This window comes from Pseudonaja textilis, chromosome 16 (assembly GCF_049901715.1).
Source record: "Pseudonaja textilis isolate UNSWEBS1 chromosome 16, rPseTex1.2, whole genome shotgun sequence".
Classification (NCBI taxonomy): Eukaryota; Metazoa; Chordata; class Lepidosauria; order Squamata; family Elapidae; genus Pseudonaja; species Pseudonaja textilis.
The window spans coordinates 4,058,629-4,069,948 of NC_142005.1; the positions used below are offsets into that span (position 1 = coordinate 4,058,629).

General features: G+C 44.0%; 1 protein-coding gene across 1 annotated transcript; it reads left to right on the forward strand.

Moving 5' to 3' along the window:
• The first annotated feature begins 5,756 nt into the window (after window positions 1-5,756).
• LOC113446620 (interferon-inducible GTPase 5-like) lies at window positions 5,757-10,719 on the forward strand. The gene is made up of 2 exons (XM_026716353.2): window positions 5,757-5,807; window positions 9,042-10,719. Exon 2 carries the CDS (start codon window positions 9,086-9,088, stop codon window positions 10,325-10,327), a length of 1,242 nt encoding a protein of 413 aa, XP_026572138.2. The 5' UTR covers window positions 5,757-5,807; window positions 9,042-9,085; the 3' UTR covers window positions 10,328-10,719.
• The last annotated feature ends 601 nt before the right edge of the window (window positions 10,720-11,320 follow it).

Below are 11,320 nucleotides of genomic sequence, written 5' to 3' on the forward strand. Positions count from 1 at the left end.
GTTGTGAGTTAATTTTGTGAGTTTGCTTGCTAGCAAATTTTATGAGTTTGCTTGCAAGCAAATTTTATGTGACAGACTGAGCTAGCCGATGGCAGATAGATCTCTGAATGAATCTGTGATTCTGTGAGCAACTCAATCTGCCTGCCTTCTTTGCCTGATTTTGGGTAAAAGTTGCTCTTTTTTATGAAAAATTCAATATTTATATAAATATTTATAATATTTACATATGAGCCATGCCCAGCCAGTCATATGACCACCAAACCACACCCACAAATTAGGCCACACCCACAGAACCGGTTAGTGATCCCTGGGATTTAAAATTATGAGTTTGATGGTCCCTGAGGTCCAAAAGGTTGGCGACCCCTGCCATAAAGTGTTTGAATTGCAAGCTAGAGCATCTGGCGGAAACTGAAGGTGGCTGTGTTTCTCCACTGCCTGGGCTATAGTCACAATCAGAAGTGATTATGGTGAAGGTGACAAACATCTATTAAAATCAGAAAGGGAGATAGAAGGGAAGGAGGATGGCAGCATGTCATGCAAAGGACAAAATAAAAAACCAAAATCTTATACTTAGGCAAGTACTGGGGTAGGGTTTAAATGCAGAAATAATTTAAATAGGGGAACATGTCAGTCGTCTAAAATTATCTATTAGAACAATCAAAGGGAAGGAAAACATTTAGTAGAGTATGCAATCTGGTCATCATCACCATCATCATCATTTAGCAACCCCATAATCCCTTGCAAAGTGGAGTCTAGGCAACTGAACGGAGCTAGCAGAGTGTTTTTACTGGCCGGATGCCCTTCCTGTTGCCAGTGCAGAGTTTTTTGCAGCAGAGGTATTCTCAGTGTGCCCAGAGAGAGAAATATCTGCCTCTACCTAGGATCAAACTCACAATCCTCCAGATTGTGAGGTGAGAGCTCCAACTCTAGGCCACTGCACCACTCTGTATGGGATATGGGAATGCGGGCTTTTTAAAAAAAAGTATATAGATTTAAAAATGAATTATAGCATTTGAGAGTTGCTCTTTTCAGCACTCTCCATGCCCTGCCTGTCTTGCACCGCCTCTTTCAGATCTGCCATGATCATCCCACTATCATCTTGTGGCATCCAGGCATCCAGCCTTCTCAATAATGAGTCTTTATCGATTAGCCCTTGGGCCATATCAAAGTGCAAAGTTCCAGCAACAATTTGTTACAAAAATTTAATAAAAGCAATTCAAAATGAAATTCGATAAAATACTATTTAAAATGAAACTTGATAAAATATAATTTAAAATGGAATCTAGACAAAATACGATTTAAGATGAAATAGCAATAAAATACAACCCCAAATAAAATTGTAATAATGTACAATAATTTAAGATATAGATAAAATATAATAGCTTTATATTTCAGAGTCGCCCTTGCAATCTACCCCAATCAATCCCACATATGCAGATCTCAACTGAATCATTTTGTTTAAATACTGTGCTACTTTAAATGTTATTTTCAAGTTCTGGCCAGATATAAGGTAAGTTATTTTGATAGGGGTATCCCAATAGGTCATTCATCCATTTTTTCACCAGTCGCTCCTGGCATGATTGACTTTTCAAGAGAGGTAGCTTGCATGACATGGGCAATGTATGGGAGACTTTCTTTGGGGCTCTTGGCTTCCAGGCAGTGATATTTTTGGCGAGGTTTGCTCTTCCCTGTTCGTGATTTTTTGCAATCCATGGGATGTGCCATAGTCGCCTCCAGCATCCCAGTTTGAAAGCATCTACCCTTCTTCTAATCTGCCTTTTTCAGAGACCAAGTTTGGTAGCAATTGGGGGAAAAAAAATGATTGCAAAAAGGGGGACCGGAGGACCGGGAAAAATAATGATGTGATTCTAATCTACAAAAAGGAGAGGGAAACAGATCCAGGAAATTATACGTCAAGCAGCTTGACATCAAGACCTGGGAAAATCCTGGAAAAGAAAATTAGGTGGAGGGTTTATCAGCACCTAGAAACATACATTAATAGAAGTCAATGTGAAGAGGTCTAGACAAAAAATTGCTTCAGAAGACAGACTTAAGACCTAGAAGGATCTTGACAGACTTGAACATTAGCTCTACCCAGCAAGAAGCAATTCAGAGGTGAGAAAAGTGAGGTCTTGCACTTAGGCAGGAAAAACCAAATGCGCTGGTACAGAATAGGCGATACCTGGCTCAGGAGGAGTAACTATGAGAAGCATCCAGCTGTCCTGATGGACAACCACTTAAGTGTGAGCCAGCCATGTGCTGAAGCCACCAAAAAAGCTAATGCAATCCTAGCCTGCATCAACAGAGGGATAGAAGAATCAAGATCACCGCTTTATACTGGCTTGGTAAGACCACACTTAAGAATATTCCATCCAGTCACCATGATACAAAAAAAGATGTTGAGACTAGAAAATCCCAAAGGTGTTTTTTCAAGAGGGAGAGCTGAGGAGGCTTCTTGGATGAGAAGCAAAATGTCTTGAAAGAAAAACAAGAAGTTGCCTCTGGAAGAAACATATTTGGGACAAACAGGACCTGGATGACGGAGAATATCCAAGAGAAAGAGTGCAGAGAAGAGCTGGAAGGCAAAACACAGGGAGAACAGTTGCAGAAACTGAATAAAAGGGAAGACTAGGGGAGACGTGGTAAGAGTGTTCCAATATTTCAGGGGCTGCCACCGAGCAGAGAGGGCTCACCTCAAAGCACCAGGAGGCAGGACAAGAAGCAACAGAGGGAAACTAACCAAGGAGAGAAGCAACCTGGAACTAAGGAGGAATTCCCTAGACAGTTTAGAACAATTAATGAATGGAACAGTTTCCCTCCAAGAGTTGTGGTTGCTCCATCACTGGAGGCTTTTGAAAAGAGATTGGATAGCCACGTGTCTGAGATGGTATAGAGTCTCCTGCTGGAGCAGAGGGTTGGACTAGACGACCACTGAGGTCCCTTCCAGCTCTAGGATTCTATGTTCTATCCTTACACTATTTCATACTTTTTTTTTCCAAGACCCAGTTTGGAAACTGCAATCAAATGAAATGCAGGTACTAAGCATATATACCTCTCCCCCGCCTGTATTTACACATTGGGTATTTGGTTTTGTTGCGTCCAGTATCACCGATCTCCCCAGAAGGGGGTCTTTCTAAGCACCCAGACTCCCCAAGGTTGTGACTGCAGGTTAACACTTCACACGTTGTATTTCTTGCTGCCGTCCTGAGCAGTGGCAGAAACCAGATTGATCTGTGGTTTGTCAGTTTCTCAAGCAGAGGATGGGTGGAATGAAGCCATGGAAGGAAGGGAGCCACAGAGGTTGCAGGTGTTTGTAGACAATGGTGCAAAGGAACACCCACTTCTCCTTTGCACTAAAGGTCAACATCGTCTTGTTTTCCATTGCACTGCAAAAAAAAACAAAAAACGGTGCAGACCATAAGAATGCATTTGCTCATTTTCTCCTGAATATGTCTTAACGTAAAATAACAAGAGTTGGAAGGGACCTTGAAGGTCATCTAGTCCAGCACCCCCGCCCCACCCCCTTCACAGGAGCAAGAGGCCCTCTACCTTTTCAGACAAATGAGTGACTTTTTGAGTCTTAGTTGGTGGTTTGTTGAAGATTTTTTTTTTTTGTACCTTGGACGTAATGGGCAGTTTTGGTAAGAAACATTCTCTGGCCCTCTGTTTTTTTTTTTTTTTCCAAAATATGGTTTTATGGGGCTGTATAACATACAAGAGGGACGCAGTGGCTCAGTGGCTAAAGACGCCGAGCTTGTCAATTAGAAAGGTCAGCAGTTCGGCGGTTCAAATCCCTAGTGCCGCATCATGGAGTCAGGTCCCGTTCCTTGTCCCAGCTTCTTACCAACCTAGCAATTCAAAAGTACGTAAAAAAAAATGCAAGTAGAAAAATAGGGACCCCTTTGGTGGGAAGGGAACAGCGTTCCATATGCCTTTGGCGTTTACTCATGCCGGCCACATGACCGTGGAGACGTCTTCGGACAGCGCTGGCTCTTCGGCTTTGTCAGGGAGATGAGCACCGCCCCCTAGAGCCGGAAATGACTAGCACGGATGTGCAGGGGGACCTTTACCTTCATATGCAAGGGATAGCCAATATTATCTTGCCTCCTCTCTTGAAGCACAGCTGACCCAAGAAGAGTCAGCGCTGTCCAAAGACGTCTTGGCGGTCATGTGGCCGGCAAGACTAAAAACATGGTCATGGTCAAATTTCCTGGTTATAAAATATACAAATCTTTTCCATTCCTTCAGCTGACTTTTTTTCCCCCTCTGCTTATGGTTCCATCGCTGACCTCACACTGGGAGGCTGACTCTCCGTATCTATGGCAGCTGCCCAGAAGCCAGCCAGGTAAAGGTAACGGTTCCCCTCGCACCTACGTGCTAGTCGTTTCTAGATGTTTGAATGAACCCAGGATTTTTTCATAAATGCTGCCAGAAGTCCAGAAAGAGCTATGTGGATCTGAGCAGAATACAGATAGTCTTTGATTTACGACCATTTGTTTATTAACTATTCAAAGTCTCAGTGGTGCACAATAAAATGACCAATTATGCCTGCAACTGTTGCACTGTTCCCATACGCACACGATCAAAATTCAGGGACTTCGCAAGTATTTGGCAAGTAGTTATGATTGTTGCAGTCCCCTAGGGTTTACAGATTAGATTACAGATTTCAGAGTTGGAAGGGATCTTGTGGATCATCTAGTCCAACCCTCTGCCCAAGCAGGAGAACCTACACCATTTCTGATTGATGGCGGCCCAGTCTCTTCTTAAAAGCTTCCAGGGATGAAGCTCCCACAACTTCTGAAGGGAACTTCTGTTCCATGGGTTGATTGTTCTCCCTGTCAGGAAATATCTGCTTATTTCCAGGTTGAATCTCTCCTTGGTCAGTTTCTGTCCATTATTCCTTGTCTGGCCTTCAGGTGCCTTGGAGAATAGCTTGACCCCCTCCTCCTCTCTGTGGCAGCCCCTCAAATACTGGAAGATGCTCTCCTGTCTCCCCTGGTCCTTCTCTTCCCTAGACTAGCCAGGCCTGGTTCCTGCAACCATTCATTGTATGTTTGAGCCTCCAGTCCCCTCATCATCCTAGTTGCACTTCTCTGCACTCTTTCTAGCATCCCAACAGCTTCTTTTATCGTGTGGTGACCAAAACTGGATGTGGCATTCTAGGTGTGGCCTTACTAAGGCTTTATAGAGTGATATTAGTACCGCCCTTGATCATGGTGGTAATGCAATTTAGGATTATTAATGCAATCTTTGTTAATGCAATTTAGGATTGCATTGGCTTTTTTGGCTGCTGCTGCACACTGAGGTCATCATTTACAACTTTTCTAGCCAGCTTCTAGCAAGCAAGCTCAATGGGGGAAGCCAGATTTGCTTAGTGACAGCATGATTCGCTTAACAACTTCAGTGATTCACTTAACAACCATGGCAAACCAGGTTGTAAAAACAGGCATAACTCACTGGACAACCGCCTCACTTGGGGAAATTTGCCTAACGATAACAGCAAAAAAAAAAAAAGTCACAAAATCACATGCAAGTTGCTTAATGACCACATTGCTTAGCCACAGAAATTCTGGCCCCAATTGTAGTCGTAAATCGAGGACTACCTGTATGTTTTTAGACTTGAGAGTGATGGAGAGATAATGCTGAAATTACTTTCCTGCCGCACAGTTGACGTCAATCCAATATAGCTTTGGTGACTTGACTGCCTGCCATTATAATTCTTTATGCAAGACTTTCCCCGAATCTGGAGATCACACTTGGCCTGCCTTCAAATCTATTCCAACATAATTGGGAAACTCCTCTTCGGGGTGAGATACGAGAAGGCAGAGCCTCCCTTTTTTGGCCCCTGGATTTTGCTCCCGTGATGCTAATATGTGGGAAAATGGCAATGTGACTCCAGGAAAGACAGCAGGGAAAAGAGGCTTTGAATCAGGGGTGGGAATTCAGCAGGTTCTGGAGAACCAGTAGCGGAAATTTTGAGTAGTTCAGAGAACTGACCAATGCTGCCTCTGACTGGCCCTGCCCCATCTATTCTCCGCCTCCCAAGTCCCAGCTGGGTCTTTTTGGTTGCCCTCCACAGGAGAAGGGAGCTGGAAAGCAGGTCAGTGGGGTGGAGAGGGAATGGAGATTTTACAGTATCTTTCCCTGCCATGCCCACAAAACCGGTAGTAAAAATTTTTTGAATCACACCACTGCTTTGAATAGGAGAGAAACACCAGTGCTGAGACAGACATCCAAGGTTTTATAAAGCACACAGCCTGGTCATTCAAAGATTCTTTGTTCAACAATGATACGTTTTTTGTTGAGCATTTTGTATTTATATTTAGAACAGTGTTTCTCAAGGTTGGCCACTTTAGGATGTATGGACTTCAATTCCTACGATTCCCCAATCTACCTTCTTTCTTCCTTCCTTCCTTCCTTCCTTCCTTCCTTCCTTCCTTCCTTCCTTCCTTCCTTCCTTTCTTTCTTTCTTTCTTTCTTTCTTTCTTTCTTTCTTTCTTTCTTTCTCTTTCTTTCATCATCTAGCTATGTCTATCTTAGAGCTATGGTGACACAGTGGTTAGAATGCAGGATTCCACACTGACTGTCCACAGCTAGCAGTTCGATCCTGACCAGCTCAAGGTTGACTTAGCCTTCCGTCCTTTCAAGGTCAGTAAAATGAGGACCCAGCTTGTTGGGGGTAAGAGGCCAACTCTGTAAATCACTTAGAGGCTGTAAAGCACTATAAAGCACTATAAAGAGATATATGTGCTATTGCTGTTGGTATCATCTAACTTATCTATCTATCAATTAACATCTATTATCTGTGGATAAATATGTATATTATCTATCTATCTATCTATCTATCTATCTATCTATCTATCTATCTATCTATCTATCTATCATCTATCTATCTATCTATCTATATCTATCTATCCATCCATCCATCCATCCATCCAATATATCTATTTCTGTCTATCTATCCATCCATCTTTATGTATATCATCTATCTCTATCTCTCTATGTGTCTATCTATCATCATAATTTCATCTATCATGTTTTTGCTGCAGAGTTGAAATAGATAGGATATAACAGCAGTTCCCAACCTGTTGGTTGCGACCCCTTTGGGAGGCCGATCGACCCTTTCACAGGGGTCACCTAAGACCATGGGAAAACACATATTTTTGATGGTCTTAGGAACCGCTCCTCTATCCGTCTCCAGGCGGGTCCGCCCACATGCAGATATGCATGCCCACATACGAGTACCTGGCATGATGACATCATCGCACCAACCCCATCACATACAACCCATACAAATACAGGTGTATGTGACAGGGTTGGCATCATAATGTACTTATGTGGACCAGTCACACATGTGTAGAGAGCAGCTACTGAGAGCAGCTACTGTGTAGAAAGCAGCAGTATTGGAGGTAAAATGACCCTTCATGAATTATAATTACTGGGTAAATGTAAAATCATGTACTGTAAAATCATCAACTACTGCAAAAAAAAAAAACCCACTCTTTGTACCATGGGAACTTAATCTGGATGCTGATCTGTCTTTTTATCTTCAGCTGTGGTTGATGTGAATGCTTGTGATAGTAACAGGTATGTAAAAAAACAACACAGAGAATGGTAAATCATAGGAAACTTTAATGAATTGTATTGACTGAATTATGCCATGTACCATCTTTTGTATTATTAAAGCCATTGTCATATATTATTTATGTTATGATTCCTAACAGTAGCAAAATTACAGTTATGAAGTAGCAATGAAAATAATTTTATGGTTGGGGTCACCACAACATGAGGAACTGTATTAAAGGGTTGTGGCATTAGGAAGGTTGAGAACCAGTGGGATACAGCAATATCCACATATTCCTGTCTGACGTTAGGAAGAAATACGAATCCTCATAAGATTGAGGCAAATTAGCCAACATCTCACTGAATTTGGGTGAGAACTCAAAGTCTTATAAGATTTTGAGGTGATATTACTGAAACCTCACTTGATTGTTTAAAATTACGATGAGGTTTTCATAATGGCACCTGAAACGGGTATCAACCTTTGCTCTGTGACAGGATTGAAGGATGAGCTAACATCCTATCTGTCTTTTAAGCATGGGTGGGATTCAAATTTTTTAACAACTGGTTCTGTGGGTGTGGCTAGGTAGGTGTGGCTAGGTGGGCAAGACCATGTGACTGGGTGGGCGTGGCTTCTTTTTTTTGGAGCAACACACCCCCCGCTATTTTTTTGCCTTCTGGGCCTCAGGGGAGCCTCTGGGGGTGGGGTTGCTCCCAGAAGGCTTCCCCAAGGCTCAGGAAGGCAAAGAACGGAACATGGGAGGGGTGCAGCTTCCCCCACGAGCCCCCCTTTGCCTCCTGGGCCTCAGAGAAGCCTCGTGGGTGAGATAGTGAAGGGAATCCCGGCACAGATGATAATCGGAACAGCTGATTGTCAGGAGGGCAAAAAAGGAAATATCTTAAGGAGTGACTGGGTGGGGGAGGACGCAGTCAGCGATGTTGGGCATGCGTGATAAGGACTGACTGGGAGGGGAGGGGCAGGCCGAGAGGGGAGGGGGCCAGCCAGGAGCACGATTTGCCGATTCTCCGAACTGCGCAGAATCACAACAACCAGTTCTATAGAACCAGTCTGAACCGGTAGAATCCCGCCCCTGCTTTTAAGGCTAACATCCCATCTGTGACACTCCATAGTGGCAGCCCAGGCCAGGTCACCACACTGCAAGATCACATTTTATCAACCCCTTCATGGCAGGGGAAGGTTACTGCAAAATCCTATTCCCTCCCCACCCCACTAACCTGCTTTCCGGCTCCCTTCTCCTGTGCAGGGCAGCAAAAGAAGACCCAGCCAATCAGCTGGGACTCGGAAGGAAGAGAAGAGATGGGGTTGGCAGGGCCAGTCAGAGGTGGGATTTCAAACTACTCAAAATTTCTGCTACCGGTTCTCCAGAACTGGTCAGAATCTGTTGAATACCATCTCTGCAGGGGCTTCTGTTTTATCACACAACGTCTACTAACGCAATGTTCTCCCCTTGGTTCTTCAGATCTTCCTCCCTGGGTTGACCAGCAAAGTTAAGCTGTTTACTCCATGGCAAAGAAAGGGGAGAACGACAAAATTGCTCTAACCGAGAAACAGATCCAGGACCTAAAGGCTGCCTTTACGATGGGGAATTTGGATCAGCTGACCAAACACCTGCAGGACGCTTTTTCCTCCCTGGAGAACATCAGCTTAAATGTGGCTGTCATTGGAGAATCGGGAGAAGACAGGGCGGACTTCATCAACACGTTTCGGGACCTCTGTGAGGGAGATGAAGGGGCAGCCCTTACTGGGAAGGTGGAGACCCATAAAACTGCTGTGGCTTATCCACACCCCAAGTACCCCAAAGTAATCATGTGGGATCTGCCGGATGTCGGGAATCCAGGCTTCAGTGCCAAACGTTACATGGAGAAGATGGAGGTGGCCTCCTATGACTTCTTTTTAATCATTGCTTCTCAACACTTCAGGTCCTTCCATGCTAAGCTGGCTCATTATCTCAAGAAAGCTGGCAAAGGATACTATTTTGTCCGCTCCAAAGTAGAGGCAGATCTGGAATCAGTCCGTCAGAGCAACCCATCTAGCTTCAACGAGATGGTCACCTTGCAGAAGATCCGGGAAGATTGCCTTCAAGATCTTCAAGCCGAGAAAGTGAGATCTCCTAAGATCTTCCTTATTTCCAGTATTTTACTCAGCAAGTATGACTTCTACCTTCTGGAAGAGGCTCTGGAGCAGAACCTGGATCTACCAAAGAGCCATTCATTCCTCCTTGCCACCCCCAACATTTCCCATCGCATCTTGGAAAAGAAGAAGGACATGATGCTAGAACACTTGTGGTTGGTGGCCGTGGTGGCCTGTGGCATCCAGACCGAAGCTATCCCCGATATTTCAGTAGTGTGTAATGTGGATCTGCTGGTCAGAACCATGCGAGGTTACTGCATCAGCTTTGACTTGGAAGAGGAGTCCTTAAGGAGGACTGCTGAACATGTAGTCCAGCCCGTTGAGCAGTTGAAGGCCCTGGTCAGGTGTCCACTGGCTCATGCAGTCAACAAGGCACTTGTGGTGGAACTGCTCATCCAAGCAGCCAGCAGAGCGCCCAACCTACCAAAGCAGCTTGTGCCCATGGCCTCCGTAGGGTTGTCGTTCGCTGTGGTCTACAGCATGTTAAAAAATTTTGTGGAGGATGTGGCAACCGAAGCCCACAGGCTTCTGGTCAAGGTGTTTATGAGCCATAAGGACACAAGTGAGGCTGAGACATCCGTATCAAAAATCTTGGAGAACCAGGGAAATTCTTAAGGGGTTTTCAAAGATCTCTACGTCCAAGGTGGACACCACAAGGTTCTAGAAAAGAAGCTACACTTTTATCTTGTCCAATGTTCTTTCAAACCAGGGTCGTTTGCTTAAGAGAGTAAATCAGGAGTAACCCTCTCACTAATCTGATTTATTTCCCCCAAATGGAGTACTTCCCTGAGGTGTTTACTCTGCTGTCTCTCGTTTCCTGTTTCTCAACCATGTTAACGGGTAGACTTCAACTTCCAGAAATCCCCAGCCAGCCATGCTTATGAAATATCTTTGTGCAATGTGTGACGGCCCATTTCTGTTTGTAATTTTGCCCAAGAGTATGCCAACAGTTGAGCAGGCTGCAGTTTGTAAATTATTTAAGGTGGCCTCCACAATATTTGATGGTTACAGGGACCAGCTGCCTAGAAACATTTGGATGATAAATATTTTTTATTTTTAATGATTCTCCTTTTACATATTGCTTTGGGAGAAAGCAAAATTAGGTTGGCATTCAGAGATATATTAAAATACAGGTATTTCTTGATTGATAACCATTTGTTTAGCGACCGTTCAAAGTTACAACGGCACTGAAAAAAAGTGACTTATGACCATTTTTCACACTTAGGACCATTCTGGCATCGCCATGCGATCAAAATTCAGGCGCTTGGCAACTGACTCATATTTGTGACGGTCACAGTATCCCAGGATCACGTGATCCCCTTTTGTGACCTGAAAAGCAAAATCAATGGGGAAGGCAGATTCACTTAATGACCAGGTTACTGCCATATCAACTGCAGTGATTCACTTAACAACTGTGGCAAGAAAAGTAATAAAATTGCGGGGGTGGGGGACCTCACTTAACACATGTTTCACTTAACCACAGCAATTTTGGGCTCAGCTGTAGCCATAACCCCGGGACTCCCTGGAATTTCTTTCTCTTCTCTATTCTCTCTGCCCCCAGTGATGTCTCTGGAAAGTAGCATTTTCCATCAGAATCAACATCTGGAA